The following is a 25,155-nucleotide window of genomic DNA, read 5'->3' as shown; positions in this document are numbered from 1 at the left end:
GCTCACAAACACGTACATGTTGTTTTGCTCTAGGATGCCCACAAGGCTCACAGAACTCGTCTGAAGGTAGCCCAGTAGCAGTTGGAAGGCTGCTGCTGAGGGGAGGACAGCTCATAATAATGGCTGGAAGGAAGTCAATAGAATGGTATCAAACACAGGGAAACCACGTGTTTGATGTGTTTGGTACCAAACATGTGAGTCTCACATGTTTTTGGTATCAGCAGCCTCCACTGATGATATAGGACAGACATAGGACAAACACTTTAAAACAAACTTCCTTATGAATTATTTTTAACTATCTGTTTTTCCATGTATGAATCTGTCATTCAATGTGTTTCTATGGGCTAATAGCAATAAGGCCAAAGTGGTTCTGCAATTTAAAATCAAATAGTTAAATGATCCTTGGTATGACCATAAAAAAACGATTCCATATATTATACTAGTAGCACCCACCGCCCCAGTTTATACTCTTAAAAATGTCTCCAAATTGTTCCCATAAATTTGTTTCTAGCTAGAATATAGTATCCTTTAACCAACCCCATAATCTTGTGAGCCACAAGTTGACCCCTAGCTCTGATAGGTACTGTATTTCAGGTGTGAGCATTTTCCGACAGAGTTCCCTGTATTTGGGGTCAATGTTTTTCCTTAAATTGTAACCCAGGATGGAGTTCTCTCCAACTGGCTGCCAGGGAAGCAGATCTGTGTCCCGAATCAGCCCAGCCTCCACTGCTCCCCCACCCTCAATGCACATGGCAGCCATTTCTGCATTCCTCCTCCTCAGCTCCTTCACTTCCTGCTCCATCCGTGTCCACCCGTATGCCTCCACCTTGGCCCAGAATGTGGCGTTAAAGTGCTTGTAGAGCCTCCAGTCGGCCCCGTTCCACTCCCGGGCCTTGGCCCTTAGTGCAGGGGTCAGTCGTGACACAGATGAGTCCTTGCGGGCATTGAGCTTGAAGAACAGCATATCTTCCATCGTCCAGCAGAGTGTATCTTTCAGCAGGATGAGAGACTCCTCAAAATGCTCCGCCATCAGGACCAGCTGGAAGCGTTGGGACAAGGTCTGAATACCCCTCTCCACCAGAGGGTGGTCAGGCTCTAAGTTGTTATCAAATCCAAAGTCAAAGAAGAGCAGGTTCTTGAGGTAGAATGAGTTGTAGCTCCCTGGGGTGTAGTAGTTCATGGGTTCACGCAGAAACTCAGCCAGTTTGCCATCTCCGTGGATCCCCCAGGTGAGGGGAATCGCTCGGCTGTAATAATGGAAGGATGACTCAAACAACTCCGCCGGGTCTCGTAGGATGGTGAAATAGGCAGCGTCTGCTGGGAGGAGCTTTGCCACCTCATGCCCATTAAAGCGCATGTGGTTACATAAGATGTTGAAACATACCCCAGGCTGGAAGTCTTTGACATGGGAGCAAAGGAAAGGGGATGGGTAGGAGAAGTCATTGCGACCTTTAGGAAAGGCAAACTTTAAACCGTGCTTCTCACCGAAGCGGAAGATGATGTTGAGTAATGTGCTGCTGGCAGTCTTGTGGGTCTTCATGAACATGATGTCCACCGTGGGCACACACTCCCCTGACAGACTTGTTCTGCTTTGAGAGTAGTTGGTCAAATTGTGGACCCATGTTTGAGATAAGTGGTGAGAACACGACAGAGCCACTGTAACCCTGTAGAGAAAAAGTGAAAAAATAGTAAACTGACATTTATTTTACATTTTATGTTACCTATTTATGTCAAATGAATTGATTTAAAAGTAAATCACATTGTATAGCAAATAATAGATAGAGACTGTATTTCACAACAAAAGTTCAGCCTACACTTACTTTTGTTGATTGACTTGTTGGACTGCTGGGGTAGATAAGCAGTGCAATATCACCATGAAACTGGTCAATAGAACTCCTACAGCCAGTCTTCTTGCTATTGACTTGCACTGTCTTTTCCTCACACCAAAACCAAGCATTCCTGCAACGTCAAGCCAACCTGGAATGAAAGGCAGAGGTGAAGCAGATGTCAAAGTGAACTGTTCTTTGTCATCAAGTGGTTTGGGCTCTACTCATTTGCCTAATTAATAGGCACATACTGTGTGAAATTATTCCCATGAGCACTTTTCCCTACACATGCTCCCGTCAAAATGTTTATGGAAACGCACAGCCTGTCCCAGTCACCCTCATGGAAATCTCTCTGAATAGGTTTAAATGAATCAATTAACCCTGAGTAATGTCATGGGAAAAAACAAATAAAACGGCCAATCTGTGTAGAAGACAGTCATCGTGAATAATGTTTTTTCCCATTTTTCCCAGCTAGACAATAAAGAAGTCCGTACTTACTATAATGATTGGAACAGGTACTTCACAGGTATTTCATGGCCATCACAGACATTGTAGGAACAAAATATAATTTTAATAGCACAGTGAATCTTGGAGAGGCCCTGTGATAAAATAATGCAGGGAAATAGAGAAACCATCTAGCGAAAGAAGAGAGTCTGATAAGCCCCAAGAGAGTGAATGTGTCATCATCCTTTTTCCAAACAACAAGACACTGCCCCCATGTTTACACATCAAACATGTTTTAGCTTTTGACATTTTCCTTTCACAGCAGCAAGGGCATTTTTCCAACTCCTCAGATTGTTCCTGCTGTGAAAGGAAAATGTGTCACATTTTGTTGTTGTTTTGGCTTCTACACTAATGTGGCTGCTACCATGATTACGAAGTGCTGAATGAATCGTGAATAATGCGTGAGAAAGTTACACTCATAAATATCATACCCCCAAAAATGCTAACCTCTCCTGATGTTATTGTAATGGTGAGAGGTTAGCATGTCATGTGGGTTTGATATTTGTGAGTCTGTAACTTTCTGTCATCTTCAAGATTATCCATGAGCATGGTTGCATTCACAACAATTTAGACATTTTAGCAGGGAAGCAAACTAGTCACCTTTCGGCGAAATTCACCGTTTTGAATCCAAAATAGGTAACCTACGTGATTCGTGTAGATCCGATGAGAAAAGTTTTTTTGGGGGGGGGGGGTGATGCACGTTTGGCGCGATGCACGTTTGGCGCAATACCGGCTGTATGCAAGGCTCAACGGTCGTTCACATAACAACAGAACGCAGCACGCGACGAAAGAGAAGGTACAACCAACTGCTAGTTACTGCATCAGCGCGCGCACTAGAAAGCTACAGCAGAGCGCCTGACTACGGGGGTGAGAAGGTGAATGAAGCGTACTTCATAATCTGTAACCGAAAAACAACTGGCATTTGGAAAGTTTGAGGTAAGGGAGTAAGTGTAGTGGAACAATAATTGTTAGCATTGTTAAGTACCTCTTGCTAGCTGGATCGAATATTAGTTTTTGCTCAGTGAACGTTATTTTTGCACACATAGCCTTGTGCACTTGATCGATGTCTGCTACAGTGGCCACAATAGTATAGAAAAAATAGAATGCCTGTTTGTTTCATTCTATTTCTACTTTAAGATCTGTTTTCCCCAAGTGCAATATTTAAATGTGTGTGTGGTCACAAGCGTTCTATTATGAAGGCTGTCATTGCTAACTACAATATAAGTGTATGTTTTTTTTTCTCTGGACTTGAGTCTCATTTGCAGTAGGCAACAATGTCTAGGCAACAAATAACATTGGATTGCTTTCCTAATTTTTTTTTGCTGTGAGTTCAGTGGCGATTTTAGCATGTAAATCTTGGTGGGCAACACAAAAAAAAGTAGGATGCATGCCAGCAAAGCCACTACACAACATAACACACTACATTAATTGCACTGTAACGGTGACAAACGGTGCCCACAAACGGTTAGGCCCTACATAAAGCTGTCCGAACACCTTACCTCTGCTACACCTGGCTATCAGCAGAGCCTTGTCTGGCAGCGAAACAGTTCATTCAGCCTCATTTACTGCCTTTAAAAAAAACTTAGCTGATATGGCTGACTTGCTTAAATAAATGTGGTTTCTACTGACAATTGAGATGTACAAACTATGGCATAAGGCCGACGACAAGTGGATAAAAGGCTATCTGTTATTTCGATTAAGACATTAATGAGCGAGCGACGACGGACATAGTCAATAACTATTTGTTCAGCACTTTTGAAATGTACAGCGACAGAATTCAGAACATGGGCAGTTCTTATAGTGTACTCCCTGTACACCAAGTCAGAACCGTAGGATAAATAAAGGGGGCATATAAACAGACAATGAAAGCTCTTACAATATTCAGTGATTACATTTCTCTAAAACAGGTTATAGGCACCACCAAGTTAGAACAGTAGGCAAAATTAAGAGGTGTATATAGGCCAAATTATTAGGGTGAGGCATATTGAATGCCGTGTGGGTATTTTGTGTGATAAAAAAAATATATGTCAAATAACACTTTGACTCGTTAAATAAGCTTTTAATTTGACACGTCAAATAACACAATTCTATTATAGAATGTTGTATGTGCTGAATTTGCACGTGCAAGCCAAGTGCCACCACTACTATTAGTAGCACTGTCAAAACTGTACAAAAAAAGTCTGCTAACAATCACACAACGGCCACAAACGATATGTTTACCATACTGTGTTGGTGAAAACAGACCAAATTATTAGGGTGAGCCACATTGGCTACTAACAGCTTACTACACAACATACACTTAGTATTACTATCTTAGCTAGAGTATACATATCTACCTGGCATATTACATAATTTATGCAGAAGCATACAAGACATTTTTGGACTCACCATGCTCACTTAAACAGGAAGGTGCAACGGTTGTCCATTTTGAGCAAATTTGTAATCGAAGTCTGGCATTCTCTGGATTTATGGTGGGAACTCGGAAAAAAGAACACACAGCCACTCCACTGAATAGCAGGCTAGTGATGGCTTTGCAATGCTTGCATTTAGCCAATGATTCCTTCCAAACCACTCATTGTTGAATTAGCAATATCCAACTTCTTGTGGAATGGGTATGTCCAATGGCCGATGAGGACTGAAACGTTTTATCTATAATTTCACTTCATTATTTCTCTTCATATGACAAGGATTGAAAAGGATTTGCCATTAGATTGTCGACTTGATTCGTAATGATGACTGTTAGCTAAGATTTTTAAAATAAGGTGTTGACATGATCAGTCCAATCAAAGCTACTGTACATATAATGTGATTTGATGTCATTTTATCTGTGCCCAATGACCTTGAGCCTTCTTGGAAGGGCACTTATAATGTAACTATATGGCAGGGCTGAAATGTTCGATGTCTACCCTTACTAAGGACTTAAGACTTGGCCTGTGACGTAGTGTCCCCATGAGTGAGAGAACACTGAGCCAATCAGGCGCAATGCTCCTATTTTCTGCAGGCTTGCCCCACCACCACCAAAGAAAGCACTGAGCTAGGCTGAAACACCTGCATTTTGGAGCTGCCTTACTCGTGAAAGCAAAAAAAGAGACCATATTTGTATGCGGCTTTATTAACTCAATTATATATCTTTTTTTTTTTACATAGTTTGCAAACTGATAAGTGACACATATGAATGCCAAAATAACATGCAACACAGGCAAGGCCAAACACTTTTTTTATATATACAAATCTTTTTATTATTTCCTGAATGACGGGTCTGCACTGTGAGTTAGGTTCACATGAACCACTTTTTATTTTACACACAGACTGATCATGTAGATCATATTCTTTGTTGTTTAATTAGTTAAAACCAGCATTTCAATAAGGGATCCAGCCTAAGTCACTAGGAATGACCATTTTAAAGCTGATATTTTTCATTTATTTTTTTCCCCTAGCAATGATTTTTTGCATGTTTCAGTGCCAAAAAAAGTGTCACCTTTTTGGGCCCTCACCAGTTTGCATCCCTGGTTTAGAAACATATTATATTCATATTTACAATAAAAGCTGCTCCAAAATGACACAATATACTGTTTACCATTGATTGGGCACAAAATAATCTGAAACACAACCAAAACAAACAGCAAATGCATTCAACAAGTTTGTAGAGTCATAAGCTTGATGTAATCATTGAATACCTATCCTACCAACCTTTAACATACAAGGCCTTCAGAAAGTATTCACACGCCTTGATTTTTTCCACATTTTGTTGTGTTACAGCCTGCATTTCAAATGGATCGCATTTATATTTTTGGTCACTGGCACACAATAACCCATAATGTCAAAGTGGAATTATGTTTTTGAAATGTTTACAAGTTAATAAAAAAATTGTATACAAACCCTTTGTTATGGCAAGCCTAAATAAGTTCAGGAGTAAATATTTAACAAGTTACATAATAAGTTGCATGGACTCACTCTGTGTGCAATAATAGTGTTTAACATGATTTTTGAATGACTACCTTATCGCTGTACCCCACACATACAATTATCTGTCAGGTCTCTCATTCAAGCAGGGAATTTCAAACACAGATTCAACCACAAATACCTGAGAGGTTTTCCAATGCCTATGGAAATACCCATCAAACCTAGCGGTCATTTTTCCCATAGAGGATTTTATAAACACGTAAAATAAGTGCTGTGTTTCATGTAGGCTTACCCTGGTGTGATGTTTTGATAACTGTAAATCTCTCTAGGGCAAGGTGACTTTTATCAATATGTTCACCTGTATTAAGCCCCCCAAAAATTAATTGCTAATTGCCTGCTAATGTGGCTATCATAAAGAACTACAAATGCCTTGTTGATCTGGACTAGACTGCCGAATCAAGGTAAAGGTAAGAATCTCTGTATTAACTATCTAATGCCATTTCAATTCTGTCATTAATAAATTGGCTACGTTTCTTTAAATTAATTCTGTGAACTGTCTTCTGCAAGTTTTAAATTGACACAATACCTGTTAGCAAAGGTGTCAGCTAGAGATGACGTGCAGGAATTTGTAGTTTTGGATGATCTCTATTTTGATGCTAATTAGCATTTTAGAATCTGAGAGTAAAAAGAGCCGAAATTATTGATAAAAGTCACCTTGTCAGAGAGAGATTTACATGGTTAGCAAAACATCACACCAGGGTAAGCCTACACGAAACACAGCCCTTATTTTAAGTGTTTCTAAAATCCCCTATGGGAAAAATGAATGGTGGATAAACGATTAGAACCATTTCCCTGTTTGACCGATAGGTTTTATGGGTATTTTGACACCTCCACTGTAGAGCTCTATGGGTAGAGTAGTGAGAGAAAAAACATACATTGAATATACCTTTTGAGCATGGTGAAGTTATTAATTACACTTTGGATGATGTATCAATACACCCAGTCACTACAAAGATACAGGCATCCTTCTTAACTCAGTTGACGGAGAGATAGGTGATTTTAAAACAGTTACAGGCGACTTTAAATTGTGACTTTAATATAGTTACATAATTTTATGGCTGTGATAGAAGAAAATTGAAGATGGCTCAACAACATTGTAGTTACTCCACAATGAAAAGTGAAAAGAAGGAAACCTGTACAGAATAAAATATTCCAAAACATTCATCCTATTTGCAACAACTCATTGAAGTAATACTGCAAAGCAATTCACTTTTTGTCCTGCATACAAAGTGTTATGTTTGGGGCAAATCCAATACAACACATTTCTGAGTACCTCTCTCCATATTTTCAAGCATAGTGGTAGTGGCATCATGTTATGGGTATGCTTGTAATCGTTAAGGACTGGGGAGTTTTTCAGGATAAAAACAAACGGAATGGAGCTAAGCATAGGCAAATTCCTAGAGGACAACCTGGTTCAGTGTGCTTTCCACCAGACACTGGGAAATTAATTCACCTTTGAGCGTGACAATAACCTAAAACACAAGGTCAAATCTACACTAGAGTTGCTTACCAAGAAGACAGTGAATGTTCCTGAGTTGCTTGAAAATCTATCTAATGGTTGTCTAGCAATGATCAACAACCAATTAGACAGAGCTTGAATACGTTTTAAAAGAATCATGGGCAAATATTGTACAATGCAGATGTGAAAAGCTCTTAGACTTGCCCAGAAAGACTCACAGCTGTAATTGCTGCCAAAGGTGATTGATGCTAACATTTATTGACTCAGGGGTGTGTACTTATGTAAATTTGATATTTCTGTATTTAATTTTCAATGTTTTTTCTTTGTTTTGTCATAGGGTATTGTGTGTAGATGGTTGAGATTTTTATATAATACTTTTTGAATTCTGGTTGTAACACAACAAAATGTGGACTAAGTCAAGGGGTATGAATACTTTCTGAAGGACCTGTAGATACATTAGAAGCAAACCCTGCAAAAGCCCTAGATCCAATCCTCAATTGAGAAACCTCTCCATATGAATGTTTGTAAAGGTAAAGGATTTCATCTTCACTTTGCACACTTATGGGACTCCCATTTCTGTACGTCACATTTACCCCAGATTCATATAATTCTTAACCTGTTGCAAAGATGGGTCACTCCATGAATAAAGTGCCTTTTTGCATCCTTTAGATATTGTAAGTAGAAATTGTGAACGAATATTGCATTTAAAAGCATGTTGTATTAAATGAAGTGCCTTTTAACATAAACCACATAAAAACATTCAAAATCTGATTTTTCATATGAATAAGACTTAAAATGCCAAAAAATCTTCCTTTTGACATGTTCCTCATGTTTTTCTGACTTCTAGAAAGATTTTAACACAAATAACCCCAACATTTCCCCAGGTTTTCACCATCTGTCACGCCCTGATCTGTTTCACCTGTCTTTGTGCTTGTCTCCACCCTCCTCCAGGTGTCGCCCATCTTCCCCATTATCACCTGTGCATGTATACCTGTGTTCTCTGTTTGTCTGTTAACAGTTCCTTTTGTTCTTCAAACCTACCAGCATTTTCCTCCTTGCTCCTGTCTTGTCTATAGTTCCTGTTTTCTAGTTTTCTAGTCATGAGAGGAGTTATGGCAGATTAAAAATGACATTGTCAACCCTGGTACAGTTTTGGATTTGGCGGATTTGATTTGATTTTGATTTGGTAGTCATCCCTGTTACTTTAATTGGCTCTTTTCCAGGCACTTGAATTGGCTTCTTTCTTTTTTTAACTCTTGAGAAGGGAACATGTTTTTTATGAAGTGGAACACTATGACATAATGTAAAAATTCAGTGAATTAGGTGTAATTTTTTACACTGTCCAAATGCACTCTTTTCGTGGAACAACCCAGTAAGTAGTGTTTTGCCACCTGTAGAGTCAATTATACAATTATTCCTGTTTACTGTATACATGAATGGAAGGTTGAGTAGTTTAGGTAATAAAATAAAATGTTATGTCACATGTGCCAAATACAACAGTGAAATGCTTAATTACAAGCCCTTAACCAACAATGCAGTTTTAAGAAAATACCAATAAAAAGTAAGAGATAAGAATAACAAATAATTAAAGAGCAGGAGTAAATAACAATAGCGGGGCTATTTACGGGGGTACCGGTGTCGAGGTAATTATGTACATGGTGGGCGCGCAATTCAAATAAATAATCATAAAAATTATGAATATGAATATTAATATTAAGTTAAAAGCTTAAATTCTTGTTCATCTAACTGCATTGTTCGATTTACAATAGGATTTACAGCGAAAGCATGCCATGCGATTGTTTGAGGACGGCGCCCCATATCAACATATTTTTCCACCGGCACAGGCTTCATAAAATCATAAATAGTGATGAATTATTCACTTACTTTTTGAAAATCTTCCTCTGATTTGCAATCCAAGGGATCCCAACTATAACATGTATGGTCTTTTTGTTAGATAAAATCCTCAGCTACCCTAAAATGTAATTAAACTATAATATTTCATACGGAAAGAAGTATGTTCAATAGGAAAGCAAAATTAGCAGGTGCGCATCGTCGCACAGACTCATTTCCAACTCTGACTCCCAGTACTAAAACGAAAAATTCTTCCTTGTTTGGGAAGAAACAAGCCTGAAACCTTGAACAAAGACTGTTAACATCTAGTGGAAGCCATAGGAATTGTAATCTGAGAGCTGGAATTGCATATGCCCCTATGCTTTCCATTGTAAGAGCATGGGCTCTCAAAAAAAAAAATCTGGTTGGTTTGTCTTTGGATTTTCTTCTGCCATATCAATTGTGTTATAGTCTCATACATTATTTTAACATTTCTACAAACTTCAAAGTGTTTTCAATCCAATGGTACCAATTATATGCATATCCTGGCTTCCTGGGCCTGTGTCATATCCTGGGCCTGAGTAACAGGTAGTTTACTTTGGGCACGTCAGTCAGACAGGAAGTGGAGGACAATAGACCCTAGCCTGAAGAATATATATTAGTGGCTATGCATAGATAATAACAGAGAGTAGCAGCAGCATTGAAGTGTGTGGGGGGGGGGGAGCAATGCAAATAGTCTGGGTAGCCATTTGATTAGCTGTTCAGGAGTCTTATGGCTTGGGGGTAGAAGCTGTTTAGAAGCCTCTTGGACCTAGACTTACCGCTTGCCATGCGGTATCAGAGAGAACAGTCCATGACTAGGGTGGCTAGAGTCTTTGACAATTTTTGACCATTTTTAGGGCCTTCCTCTGACACTGCCTGGTATAGAGACCTGGATGGCAGGAAGCTTGGCCCCAGTAATGCACTGGGCCATATGCACTACCTTCCGTAGTGCCTTGCAGTTGGAGGCCGAGCAGTTGCCATACCAGGCAGTCATGCAACCCATCAGGATGCTCTCAATGGTGCAGCTGTAAAACCTTTTGAGGATCTGAGGACCCATTCCAAAACTTTTCAGTGTCCTGAGGTGTCCTGAATAGGTTTTGTCGTAACCTCTTCACGACTGTCTTGGTGTGCTTGGACCATGTTAGTTTGTTGGGGATGTGGAGGCCAAGGAACTTGAAGCTCTCAACCTGCTCCACTACAGCCCCGTCGATGAGAATGGGGGCGTGCTCGGTCCTCCTTTTCCTGTAGTCCACAATCATCTCCTTTGTCTTGATCACATTGAGGGAGAGGTTGTTGTACTCGCACCACATGACCACGTCTCTGATCTCCTCCCTATAGGCTGTCTCATCGTTGTTGGTGATCAGGCCTACCACTGCTGTGTCATCAGCAAACTTAATGATGGTGTTGGAGTCGTGTTAAATGGCGCCGGAGAAGAAGGCTGACGTTCTACGTGTCCACCACCGATTGTGTTTTTTTGTTTGTTTATTTGCTTTGTTTGTAACTTCTTCTTTTACTTATTTTGTACATAATGTTGCCGCTACCGTCTCTCATGACCGAAAGTAACTTCTGGACATCAGGACTGAGATTACTCACCACGGACTGGCAGAATCCTTTTTTTCCTTTAACTAGGCTGACGAGCCTGACGCAAATTATATACTGCTTTCTCGGGAACAGGCCCAGATCTCAGTGATTTGTGTGAAGAGGAGGCGGAGAAAAAGAGGCCAGAAGGCGGGCTGCCTTCTGAGAATTCGTAGGCGATTGAATAAACCCCCACTTCCTTCCATTCTGCTTGCAAACGTGCAATCTTTGGAGAATAAAATTGATGACCTACACAGAACAATAAACTACCAACGGGTCATTCAAAACTGTAATATTTTATGCTTCACGGAGTCGTGGCTGAACGAAGACACTATCAACATACAGCTGGCTGGTTATACGCTGTACAGGCAGGATAGAACAGCGGCAACCAGAGGGGGGACAAAAAAATACTCTGCACCACCTTTACTCCACACACAGAGACGCATGCAAAGCTCTCCCTCCCCCTCCATTTGGCAAATCTGACCATAATTCTATCCTCCTGATTGTCGGTGATGAGGCCTACACTACACTGCACTACACTGTTGTGTCATCGGCAAACTTAATGATGGTGTTGGAGTCGTGCCTAGCCATGCAGTCATGAGTCAACAGGGAGTACAGGAGGGGACTGAGCAAGCACCCCTGAGGGGCCCCCGTATTGAGGATCAGCGTGGCAGATGTGTTGTTACCTACCTTTACCACCTGGGGGCGGCCCGTCAGGAAGTCCAGGATCCAGTTACAGAGGGAGGTGTTAAGTCCCAGGGTCCTTAGCTTAGTGATGAGCTTTGAGGGCACTATTGTGTTGAACTCTGAGCTGTACTTAATGAATAGCAGTCTCACATCTTCCTTTTGTCCAGGTGGGAAAGGGCAGTGTGGAGTGCAATAAAGATTGCATCATCTGTGGATCTGTTGGTGCGGTATGCAAATTGGAGTGTGTCTAGGGTTTCTGTGATAATGGTGTTGATGTGAGCCATGACCAGCCTTTCAAAGCATTTCATGGTGCTACGGGTTGGTAGTCATTTAGGCAGGTTACCTTACTGTTCTTTGGCACAGGGACTATGGTGGTCTTCTTGAAACATGTTGGTATTACAGGTTGAAAATGTCAGTGAAGACACTTGCCAGTTGGTGAGCACATGCTTGGAGTACACGTCCTGGAAATCCGTCTGGCCCAGCGGCCTTGTGAATGTTGACCTGTTTAAAGGTCTTACCCACATCGGCTGCAGAGAGTGTGATCACACAGTCGTCCGGAACAGCTGGTGTTCTCATGCATGTTTCAGTGTTACTTGCCTGGAAGCGAACATAGAAGTTATTTAGCTCATCTGGTAGGCTCGTGTCACTGGGCAGCTCTCGGCTTTGTTGTCTGTAATAGTTTGCAAGCCCTGCCACATCGGAGCCGGTGTAGTACGATTCGATCTTAGTCCTATATGGATGCTTTGCCTGTTTGATCGTTGGTCGGAGGGCATAAGCTTCCGGCTTAGAGTCCCGCTCCTTGAAAGTGGCAACTCTACCCTTTAGCTCAGTGCGGATGTTGCCTGTAATCCATGGCTTCTGGTTGGGGTATGTACGAACAGTCACTGTGGGGAGGACGTCCTCAATGCACTTGATATATATATATATATATATTGATATAGCCAGTGACTCAATGATATAGCCAGTGACTCAATGCCATCGGAAGAATCCCGGAACATATTCCAGTCTGTGCTTGCAAAAAGTCCTGTAGTTTAGCATCTGCTTCATCTGACCACTTTTTTATAGACCGAGTTATTAGTGCTTCCTGCTTAAATTTTTGCTTGTAAGCAGGAATCAGGAGGATAGAGTTATGGTCAGATTTTCCAAATGGAGGGCTTTGAACGCGTCTCTGTGTGTGGAGTAAAGGTGGTCTAGAATTTTTCCCCTCTGGTTGCACATTTAACATGCTGATAGAAATTAGGTAAAACTGATTTAAGTTTCCCTGCATTAAAGTCCGCGGCCACTAGGAGCGCCGCCTCCAGGTGAGTGTTTTCATGTTTGCTTATGGCGGAATACAGCTCATTGAGGGCGGTTTTAGTGCCAGCCTCGGTATCTGGTGGTATGTAGACAGCTATGAAAAATACAGATGAAAACTCTCTAGGTAGATAGTGTGGTCTACAGCTTATCTTGAGATGCCTCGGAAGGGAGTCATTGAGGTGGCTTTGTTTTTGCTTTGTATTGTTTATTTGTTTTTTCTTGTCATTATACTTTTTTCTTGTAATTTTTTCGTCATTATACCTGATCGGACCAAATTACAAGTTTGGATAGCACAATACAGTAGAGCACAGCAGAGTACAGTACATTACAGTACACAGTACAGTAAAGAAAAGTAGAGTATAGTACAGAACAATACAGTAGTGCACACTAGAATACAGTAAAGAAAAGTATAGTGTACTGTATTGTACCCTACTTTACTCTACTGAAATAAACTCTACTGTGTTGTACTGTACTGAATTATACTGTACTGTACTTGACTATTGTACTTTAATCTACAAAATTGAACTCTACTTTACTGTACTGTACTCTACTGAAGCTAATTAGAGTAAAACCCAGCATTCTTTTTTTCCAACTAAGGTAATCAACAACATGTCACAGTCATAGCTTGAAAATAAAAAAATCTGTAGCCATTACTCAAAATGTTATTGGTGTTGAAATGGTCTGTTGGTTTATTCTGTACGTTGGTGTAAGGACCGATGCTAGAGTAGAGAAGCAAGTACGGGGAGTTGGACATTTAATGTGGAACGGACATGTAACAGGACAGGAACAGCGTCAGCACACGGATAACACAACGACATACGCACATTAATGCAGCAATGGGGAACAGAGCTGGGGAACTGACAAATATAGGGGAGGTAATAAACAGGTGATTGATTCCAGGTGAGTCCAATAATTTGCGCGACGAGGAAAGGCAGGTGTGCGTAATGATGGTGGCAGGAGTGCGCAATGCTGGGAAGGGGGACCGGGAGCAGGCGTGACAGTACCCCCCACCTGGGCGAGCCGGCGAGGCCTGGGTGCTGGACCAGTCGGTTGGGGCGTAGGAGCCCGGCATACCGGCTGAGGCGTGGGAGCATGACGATCCGGTTGAGGTGTGGCAGCCTGACAATCCGGCTTAGGCCTGGCGATCCGGCTGAGGCTTGACTTGGGATGGGTGCCTGTCGAGCCAACCGTTTAACCTCTCGAGCCAGCTAGGGAAGGGGAGCGGGAGCAGGCGTGACAGTTGAACTATTTTGAAAATCAGCGCTGCCAGTTTTAAAGCTAACATGCTAGATGGGAGCAATAATAAATATTTTGTTGCAAACTTAAGTTGGCTCATCTTTCCTATTAAGAGGTGTGAACAAAATATGATGGTGATATAATGCTTACTTATTGAGAATGTATAGCAGTGGAAATTTGCCCATAAAGTCAATGAACGAAATATATGTTTTTTTAATGTCTGTAAATTGCATGTTTTCAACTTCCAGAAGATACACATTTTTTATGTCCAGAAAATTTACCTTTCATTCATCACCTATAATGCACCTGATTTAAATGTCCGGAAAATACGTTTTTTCAATGTCTGGACAGTTACCAGGCCTCTCTCTCCCACAGAGGTGGGAGGGGGAGCTGCTGGATGGTCAACCGTTCACACTGTTCACACTGAAACCCTATCCACGGTCAAACGTGGATAATGGAACAATAATTCTTACATAAAGAATGTTGGGAATGGTCAGTGGGAAACAAATGTCATATTGTAAATACTGTAACTTGGAAAGGATACCCCCTTTATCTGTAAAGTTTCCATCCAATGCGATATTAAAATGATGAAAGTATATATATGTTAAGATTTGAATGTGATTTTAGTAGTCATGAAATCAAATCAAATTTTATTTGTCACATACACATGGTTAGCAGATGTTAATGCGAGTGTAGCGAAATACTTGTGCTTCTAGTTCCGAAAATAGAGTAATAACCAACGAGTAATCTAACCTAACAATTTAACAACAACTACCTTATACACACAAGTGTAAAGGGATGAAGAATATGTACATAAAGATATATGAATGAGTGATGGTACAGAAAAGCATAGGCAAGATGGAGTAGATGGTATCTAGTACAGTATATACATATGAGATGAGTAATGTAGGGTATGTAAACATATAAAAGTGGCATTGTTTAAAGTGGCTACTGATACATGTATTACATAAAGATGGCAAGATGCAGTAGATGGTATAGAGTACAGTATATACATATGAGATCATGTAGGGTATGTAAACATTATATTAAGTGGCATTGTTTAAAGTGACTAGTAGTATTTTTTACATCCATTTTTCCATTATTAAAGTGGCTGGAGTTGAGTCAGTGTGTTGGCAGTAGCCACTCAATGTTAGTGGTGGCTGTTTAACAGTCTGATGGCCTTGAGATAGAAGCTGTTTTTCAGTCTCTCGGTCCCTGCTTTGATGCACCTGTACTGACCTCGCCTTCTGGATGATAGCGTTGGTGAACAGGCAGTGGCTCGGGTGGTTGTTGTCCTTGATGATCTTTATGGCCTTCCTGTGACATTGGGTGGTGTAGGTGTCCTGGAGGGCAGGTAGTTTGCCCCCGGTGATGTGTTGTGCAGACCTCACTACCCTCTGGAGAGCCTTATGGTTGTGGGCGGAGCAGTTGTCGTACTAGGCGGTGATACAGCCCGACAGGATGCTTTCGATTGTGCATCTGTAAAAGTTTGTGAGTGCTTTTGGTGACAAGCCGAATTTCTTCAACCTCCTGAGGTTGAAGAGGCACTGCTGCGCCTTCTTCACCACGCTGTCTGTGTGGGTGGACCAATCCAGTTTGTCTGTGATGTGTGCGCCGAGGAACTTAACTTACTACCCTCTCCACTACTGTCCCGTCGATGTGGATAGGGGGTGCTCCCTCTGCTGTTTCCTGAAGTCTATGATCATCTCCTTTGTTTTGTTGACGTTGAGTGTGAGGTTATTTTCCTGACACCACACTCCGAGGGCCCTCAACTCCTCCCTGTAGGCCGTCTCGTCGTTGTTGGTAATCAAGCCTACCACTGTAGTGTCGTCTGCAAACTTGATGATTGAGTTGGAGGCGTGCATGGCCACGCAGTCGTGGGTGAACAGAGAGTACAGGAGAGGGCTCAGAACGCACCCTTGTGGGGCCCCAGTGTTGAGGATCATCGGGGTGGAGATGTTGTTACCTACCCTCACCACCTGGGGGCGGCCCGTCAGGAAGTCCAGTACCCAGTTGCACAGGGCGGCGTCGAGACCCAGGGTCTCGAGCTTGATGACGAGCATCAATGGAGAACTTCTAAACATATCCTTTGCACATTAAGTAGCCACGCCCTGAGTGAGGTCAGAAAAGCATGTCAGTCATTTTCGAACCAGAGTGCTTAAAAGGACTTGCTAAGAATTAACTTATCAGACCAGGACATTGGCAGGTTGCTGCTGTGCGTGTAAAGTGGTCTGAATCCTGAATAATCAACATGAGGTGTAGGCTAGAAGCTCACTTCCCTGACAATTACTGGTACGGCTGATTAGCTGTCCTAAGTCAGATTTCGAAGAAAGCGAATCAAAGAGGGACCTTCATACTACACTGCAAACCATCCCATCCTACTGCGATTCTCAAATCACCGTATTCTCTGACTATCATCATCCATGGGAATCATCAACACAGCTATAGAAGAGCCGTAGAAGAACAACAGCAGAAGAAACAGGTCCTGACCCTTACAAGCGTGCTTCTGAAAGGCCAACCCATCTCCTTCCTAAGAAGGCCTGGTTCTGACAGATATAAACGGCGAACAAAGTCACTCAATGTAAATACATTCATGATTTCTTATTCCAAACAGGAGGCGGTTCGTGTGCAAAGCATATGATTAATGTGAGGAATAGTCCTAAAATGTATCCACGATAAGTGTCTCACTTTTTCCCCCTCTCCATCTCTGTGTAATAAGCCATCATTTTGTCAGTCCGCTAGGGACTTTCTTCTCATGTATTAAGTGTGTATGTTATCCTGTTTTCTCATTTTAGTTAGCTAGTAAATAAATAATTAAACCAATTCGTGTAGTCCTGAATCATGAGTAAGGTTTTTGCAGATGCAAGGAGTAGACGACGTTCAGAATTATGATATAAGAGGTAATGATTAATAAGATGACGGTTTATTGATGAAATGAATATATATCTTATAGAGTTTAATTCGGGAGATGGTAACTCTTTAAACAAACTCTTCCGTGGCGCCCAAATTCCTAATGAGTTAATTGTTACATGATTAATTTAATTGGGTAACAATTAAACATTGTTAGTGGATTAAATAAATAACAGTCATCAGATTAATGAAAGTAAAGTCACGACACAGCCTTATTTAAAATGGTTTAAACTGGGGTTTTTTGTCCTCGTCAATCTACACACAATACCCCATAATGACAAAACAAAAACAGGTTTTAAAAATAAAAAACAGAAATACATTATTTACATAAGTATTCAGAACCTTTGCAATGAGACTTGAAATTGAGCTCCGGTGCTACCTGTTTCCATTGATCATCCTTGAGATGTTTCTCCAACTTCATTGGAGTCCACCTGTGGTAAATTCAATTGATTGGACATGATTTGGAAAGGCACACACCTCTATATGAAGATCCCACAGCTGACAGTGGATGTAAGAGCAAAAACCAAGCCATGAGGTTGAAGGAATTGTCCATAGAGCTCCGATACAGGATTGTGTCAAGGCACAGATCTGGGCAAGGGTACCAAAAATGTCTGCAGCATTGAAGGTCCCCAAGAACACAGTGGCCCCCATCATTCTTAAATGGAAGAAGTTTGGAACCACCAAGGCTCTTCCTAGAGCTGGCCGCCCGGCAAAACTGAGCAATCGGGGGAGAAGGGCCTTGGTAGAGCGCCAGACAGAGCGCCAGATTTCATCTGTGGAGTTGGGAGAACCTCCATAAGGACAACCATCTCTGCAGCACTCCACCAATCAGGCTTTTATGGTAGAGCAGCCAGACAGAAGCTGCTGCTCAGTAAAAGGCACATGACAGCCTGCTTGGAGTTTGCCAAAAGGCACTTAAACTCTTTGATCTGAATGCCAAGCGAGGAAACCTGGCACCATCCCTACAGTGAAGCATGGTGGTGGCAGCATCATGCTGTGGGGATGTTTTTCAGCGGGAGAAACTGGGAGACGTGTCAGGATCAAGGGAAATATGAACAGAGCAAAGTACAGAGAGACCCTTGATGAAAACCTGCTCCAGAGCGCTCAGGACAACAGACTGGGGCGAAGTTTCACCTTCCAACAGGACAACGCCACTAAGTCTCTAAATGGTCTTGAGTGGCTCAGCCAGAACCCGGACTTGAACCCGATCGAACATCTCTGGAAAAACCTGAAAATAGCTGTGCAGCGACGCTCCCCATCCAACCTGACAGAGCTTGAGAGGATCTGCAAAGAATGGGAGAAACTCCCCAAATACAGCTCTACCAAGTTTGTAGCATCATACTCAAGAAGATTTGAGGCTGTAATCGCTACCAAAGGTACTTCAATAAAGTACTGAGTAAAGGGTCTGAATACTTTTGCAAATGTAATATTTCAGTTATTTATTTTTAAATAAAATGTCTTAAACCCTGTTTTTGCTTTGTCATTGTGGGGTATTGTGTGTCGATTGTTGAGGGAAAAACTATTTAATCAATTTTAGAATAAGGCTGTAACGTAACAAAATATGGGAAAAGTCAAGGGGTCTGAATACTTTCCCGAATGCACTGTATTTTCAACATAATTTTGCTTACTGGGAAGGCATAACAGAAACATGGACAGAATATTGACAGAAGCATAAAATGTCTTGAGTAGGCTAGTCAAGGAATTTTACATGAAATTAGTGTAAATTATCTGATGATAGACAGCACAGGCCTATAGAAGTTCAATATCATCAGATACATTTTTTGTCAATCTTATGTACTGTCATTTAATCCATAGCTTCTAACTGTAACTTAATTTGAGAGTGATTATTCGCCAGCCCCATCCAACCATCAATTCACTACACAAAGTGGCAGGGTCAATTTGTCGAAATTACAGATTGTGCCATGCCTTCAAAGGGAAGATTTTTTTGGGTAGCCTGCCCTATGCAAATTCGTCTGTCTCAAAAGTGGGCGGGTATTTCTGACGTAACGAACCAGCGACAACTCAAGCTGACTTCCTGCTTTGAGGCTAGGAAGAGACTGCTCGATAGCCTCCCACATATTTTCCAAAAATTACTCTGAGGTATGTCTGAAATTATGTTTTTAATAGCAAATAATTTGTTTTTCATAAAGGTTAATAACCGATCTAAATACCTGTTGCTATTTACACTTTAAAATTAAAGAGGGGAGTAGACTATAGCTAACGTTAGCATGGACGGAAACAACAAAAGAGGACTAAAGTTAGCTAGCTAGCTCGAACTAGAGTTGAACGTCGCTACCAAGCTAGCCAGTTAATCGTTCACGCATTGTAGTGTTTTAACACATGTTCGGACCTAGCGAACTGTAGATATAACGTCTAGTTAATCGAATACAATAGGGGGGGTATATTCAAAATCATGTTTTGTCAAATGCAAACACATAGCTAGCTAACGAACATTAGTATTATGACTCCATTGGGTTCTCGAGAGCTAACACATAGGTAACCATGTTGTTAGCTTAGCATGCTAACTTTATTTAGCTGGTTGACTTGTTTCTGACTGTGTACTTGTGGGTCCAAACACTTAAGACACACCCTATCCCCTCAGCCCTCAAAGTAAGTGGACACTTTTGATGACGTATGACGAGTATACACTTGCAGTGTGAGGGGGGAAGGAATTATTTTTAAATGGACCGCCCTTGCCCGGAAATTCGTCACTTATTCTTGCCGAGAAGATTGTGTTTTCAGCCACGTGTGGGTGCTTTATATATGCTACGGTCATTTATTACTGCATGTATATTAACTATATAATTATTATTATACGCCTACTGTATGACAGCTAGCAAATTAATTAGCTAACTAACGTTAGCCTGCCTAGCTACTTCTGAAGAAGGAAAATTTTTATTTCTACAATTTCCTAAAGCTAACCTAACAAAAGCATCATTACTTTTATGAAACGAGTTGGCATTAGTAGCACAATTTTTAACTTATTTACATTCGCTTTTACTTACACTTGTATGTTGACTCCATATTGACGTTGATGTTTTAAGTTTTGGCAGACTTTTCTTAGCGGATGTATAATCGTAGAAAATTGAATTATGGGGCGTGTCAGGCCCCGAAGTGAACATAATTGTACACTCGCAAACTCCATTAAAAACGAGGACTGGGCGGTTTACTTGCAAATTTCCCCTGCTAGACCGCGGGGATTCCTCCAAGGACTGAGGGTTTAGGGCTGTCTACTTTGAGTTTGAAGCGCAACCTTTCTTTAGAATTTGCGTTCTAGTAAAATAACTGTAGCCTGCCTGTTTTTGCTACAGAACCTATTGAAGTGGTTTGTTATATGTCATATTGAAGGAAGGTCAGTAGTACCAGAAATACATGAAATGTCTTAATGAAAGTATTTCTGGTAGTACTAGCTAGTTAGCCACTAACTAGTGCATGTTCAAAATACTTCAGATAGATAGTTGTATAATTTGAGTCCAAGGCATTCATCAGCGTTACCCTGTGTTCTAAAGCTTTCAGACTCTGGTCCAAGGTGCTGTGCAGATTATATTGAACTCAACATGTACTACTCCTGCTCCACAAAGATTCTAGATTTTTCCAAATTAAAGCATTAGAAGAGGATGGATTGGGACTAGGATTAGGATACGGATTCTATACAATTTTTTTGTATGCAATTTAAAAGCATTAGAAGAGGACGGACTAGGATTTGGATTAGGATACGGATTCTATAACTTTTTTTTATTAATTTAAAGCATTAGAAGAGGATGGATTGGGACTAGGATTAGGATACGGATAATCTCCACCATTGTTCTTGGAATCGATCAGTGAGTTTGAAGCCTGCAGGTGCCTTCGGTTTATTTTAGCAGGGCCTAACCAATACCAACAATGACTGATGGAAGGATCTACGTGGGAAATCTTCCAATGGACGCCCAGGAGAAGGACATAGAGGATCTCTTCTTCAAATATGGAAAAATCCGGGATATCGAACTAAAGAATAACAGGGGAACCATCCCTTTTGCTTTTGTTCGCTTCGATGATCCACGGTGAGTTCCAGGGGTGATCTAGTGCGTGTACAAGTCCAATCACAATTCCTGGCTGTTTGGCAAGCTGTTCTCCTCTGATTTAGTAACATCACCAGGGACTGACCTCAGGGAACGGATGGAGAAGGCGTTGCCAAGTGTATTTCCCTTAGGCAAGTAAGTAAGGAGTTCTGTGCTCTCTTCTCTTAGGGATGCGGAAGACGCGGTCTATGGAAGGAATGGATATGGATTCGGAGACTCCAAGCTGCGTGTAGAATACCCTCGCTCCTCTGGCGCCAAATTTAGTGGCCCTATGGGAGAAGGAGGTCCTAGGGGGAGGTTTGGGCCCCCAACTCGGAGATCTGAGTTCCGGGTGATAGTGACTGGTAGGTGGACGTTCTGAGTCGTAGGAAGTGTGATTTTTGTCTCTCTCTCTCTTGGCGGACTGGAAGTCAAGGGGACTAAGTGGAGGTCAAGTCAGCTGCCCAAAACAAACACGAGCAAAACAATAAAAACTCAAACTGATCATGTTGACTGCATAAACCCAAACACCTGGCCATAGTGACTGGTAGGTGTATGTTTTATAAATTTTAGTTTTTGCCATTGCTTGGAGGTATTTCGCTATTGTATCTAGGGCCGGGACGATACCAGTATCGCGGTACTCATTCGTGTTGTGGCAAGGAAACAAACAAAGCGGATCTTTAGGGAAACAGCCAGAATGTTGAAAACAAACATCGTCACCCGGAGTCACATTTATTTTCCTAGCTATAGCACACTATTTTATATACAGCAGGTTTTTTAAAGGATGAAAGGGTTATCTGGATACTGGTATCGTCCTGACCCCAACTGTATCGGTGTTGTATATCCTCTAGTATAGCTAGAAGAGCTTATTTCTTAGGTTTCAACACAACTGGCAGTCAGATAGTACTTTTCTTTCAAATCAAGGGAAAATATTAGTACTGTTACTGACTATTTGCATACTTATACTATCCCTCAACTTTGGCTGAAATGTAAATACAAATGTGAATTGGGTACATGCCACCTGAAACAGGTCTATCGAAACTTTACTTGAAACCCCATATTTGATGGCATCAAAAATATCACTCTTCCACTCCAACAAGCAAGAGCTTTTGGTAAAATGACAATGTGCTGTTTCTCCTCCCAGGCTTGCCCCAAACCGGGAGCTGGCAGGATCTGAAAGACCACATGCGTGAGGCAGGGGATGTTTGTTTCGCCGACGTGCAGCGAGATGGTGAAGGAGTGGTGGAGTTTGTTCGTCGGGAGGACATGGAATACGCCCTGCGCAGACTGGACGGGACTGAGTTCCGTTCCCATCAGGTGAGTACACCTTTCCACGATAAAACAAGACAAATATGAGTGCATTTGCGAGTCAAATCAAGCTTATTCAAGCTCATGAAGGAAAATGGGTCATCTTTCATTTGCTTTGTCTCTCAGGGGGAGACTGCAAACATTCGTGTCCACGGAGAACGTGGTGCCAGTTACGGTCGCTCGCGGTCTCGCTCCAGATCCCCCCGAGGGCGTGGCTACTCACCACCTCCTTACCAAAGCAGAGGGTCCCCTCCACAGCGCTACCAGTCACCCCCACGCCGCCTTGTGTCGCGCCATAGCCCCCCAGCAAGGCGACACCCAGTACCGTACCATAGCCCACCCCCGCGCCACTATCGATAGACCAGCTGGCCATTCACAAGAGGGCACTGATGATTAGGCGCAGTTTAATTATTATTTTTATCCCAGATCTCAAATAATTGTCCCCCTTTTGCTTGCTATGTACATTCCTTTATCAGTCACCCCTGCCCTCCTGTTGGCCTTAATATTGTTGATTTCCTTAAGCTTCAGCTCCCCATGTCAGGTCACTAGTCAGCTCAGTTCTGATGTCTGGTGAGACCATTTGTTAACATGCCAATTAACTGGTCTTGCTGCTCAAGTACATGTATGAACATTATCAGTTTGATGAACACTGCCCTGAGAAGTGCGACACCCAACAAAAACTAAATGTGAACATCTGCCTGCATCGTCTATTCCTTTTAAATGAATTGTAAGTGTGTGTGAACCTCTAAGAATGAATGAATATGTTTGGAAATTGATTTTGATTGTAATCTGGTAAACCTCTGTGAAAATCCCATGTTTTATTTTAAAGAAATATTGAACTTTAGCCAGTTCATTCCTCTGTTTTTGTAACCTGTGGTGTCTATATGCAAGCATTTTGTTTTCAATTAAAACACTGAAACAAACCCAACACCTGTACTCAATGGTTTGTCACATTGCATATTAGGTTTCCTGTGACACATTGATGTCCATCCACAGAGCTAAAAATATTACTTGGCAGTAATGGAACATGATTCTCCTATTTATTGCTTTGTCAATGTACATGTCAATCACAGCATTACATTGCATCATACACAGAGAAAAAAACACTGACAACTGAAGTGCAATGGAGCTAAGAGTGAGACAGACAAAACATCTGCTCTTCCACAGTGTAAACCAAATGTCCTTGTATGATGTTTGAGCTTTCTCTTCTAGCCCAATGCTTCCACATTAATGCCTTCTTCAGTTGTCTTGAGGGACATTAAGCCAGGACACTCTTACAGTAGACGTCAACAATTTTATAACAAAAAAATGAAACTCCCTTTGCAAAGCATCATAGTCCTTTACAATGAATGAGTATCTGATGTGACCACCACTTTACATGCATCTTGTAACCATGGATATTTATTGGCCTGACCCAAATGACTGGATTCATAGCTTCCACTTGTAATCCATGCCCAACATACACATTACAATACCCATCGTCATGTAATTTAGCATGTTGGATCCTTCATATGAATGCTCATTAGTCTCCACATTAGGACAGCGACCTTAAACAAAACCCAATCCAAGATAAAAGGGTGGAAACCCTGTCCATGGCAAGCCCAGTGAGCAATGCAAGTGCTCCTCCATCACATCTGTCAGCTGTCTGGTTTCTCTTTATTGGGGCCCATGAATTCTACACCATCAATGGGAATGTTCTTTTCTTTGATGGCCTTCTGCAAATACAAGCACAACATATGTAGTTGTATCATTAGATTAGACACTTACATCCAACATTTAAAAATACTAAATAATAATGGATTCTGAGAAGACAATAGGCCTATATCATGAATTAAGGATATTTATTTCCAATACATAGATGTCCTTAAGTCAATGTTTTATAACAAAGTAGCTAAATGTCCCCTTGCGTCTGTGCTCCAGTCCATTGAATAATATACTTCTTCTGGGGCCTAATATCATGACAGCTGACACAATGGTGTTGCATCATGGCTGTTTTGGTTACCTAAAAGTAAGGTACAGCATCAATGAGTGGTGATTATGAGCAGATAGATAGCTAACAACATTTGTCCGTGTTTGATAAAAATGTATTTACCTGGACACAATGCTGATATTTCTTGAACATTTCGGTACAGGGATCACTGCTTCGATCTTCCTTCAAGAATTTCTCAGCAAACCAACGGTTAAAACACTGGTCATATTCCCGTTTAAGGTCAGTGCAGCCCTCTCCAACACTATTCATCTTCAAGACAATAAGCATAGAACATATGAGAATAAGAAATACTGAAGGAATAAAGTTTACGGTCAATTATTTCAGTTTAAAGTGTCTCTTCCGTACAGCTCGCTTGACTTTCCTTGAACCATGTGGTCTGATTGGCCAGACAGCACTGCGTATATTGATGACGTAATTGAACAAGCGACACATCGTAAATCTAGACCACGGACAGAAGGGACTAATTTGCGGGGCTTGCGAAGCAAAAGC

At 41.4% G+C, this 25,155-nt stretch overlaps 1 protein-coding gene and 2 pseudogenes across 3 annotated transcripts; 1 reads left to right on the top strand and 2 right to left on the bottom strand.

The window, feature by feature from the left end:
- Positions 1–279: 279 nt before the first annotated feature.
- On the bottom strand, positions 280–16,484 carry LOC139422402 (galactosylceramide sulfotransferase-like; annotated as a pseudogene).
- Positions 16,485–19,343: 2,859 nt separating this feature from the next.
- LOC139422878 (serine/arginine-rich splicing factor 9-like) lies at positions 19,344–23,604 on the top strand. 3 transcript variants are annotated; one of them, XM_071174317.1, is made up of 5 exons: positions 19,344–19,431; positions 20,841–21,371; positions 21,558–21,733; positions 22,513–22,685; positions 22,803–23,604. In XM_071174317.1, the coding sequence occupies exons 2-5, from the start codon at positions 21,214–21,216 to the stop codon at positions 23,034–23,036; spliced, it is 741 nt and encodes a 246-aa protein (XP_071030418.1). In that variant the 5' UTR covers positions 19,344–19,431; positions 20,841–21,213; the 3' UTR covers positions 23,037–23,604. The 3 variants fall into 3 exon arrangements, with proteins under 3 accessions (XP_071030418.1, XP_071030417.1, XP_071030419.1); XM_071174316.1 differs by having other exon boundaries at positions 19,347–19,431; positions 21,192–21,371; XM_071174318.1 differs by having other exon boundaries at positions 19,366–19,431; positions 21,195–21,371.
- A 93-nt stretch (positions 23,605–23,697) lies between these two features.
- On the bottom strand, positions 23,698–24,940 carry LOC139422877 (TP53-regulated inhibitor of apoptosis 1-like; annotated as a pseudogene).
- Between the last annotated feature and the right edge of the window lie 215 nt (positions 24,941–25,155).

The sequence above is a fragment of the Oncorhynchus clarkii genome, chromosome 12 (genome assembly GCF_045791955.1).
Source record: "Oncorhynchus clarkii lewisi isolate Uvic-CL-2024 chromosome 12, UVic_Ocla_1.0, whole genome shotgun sequence".
Taxonomy (NCBI): domain Eukaryota; kingdom Metazoa; phylum Chordata; class Actinopteri; order Salmoniformes; family Salmonidae; genus Oncorhynchus; species Oncorhynchus clarkii.
Note: the sequence above shows the minus strand (reverse complement) of the source record. Positions and strands in the feature narration are given on the sequence as shown.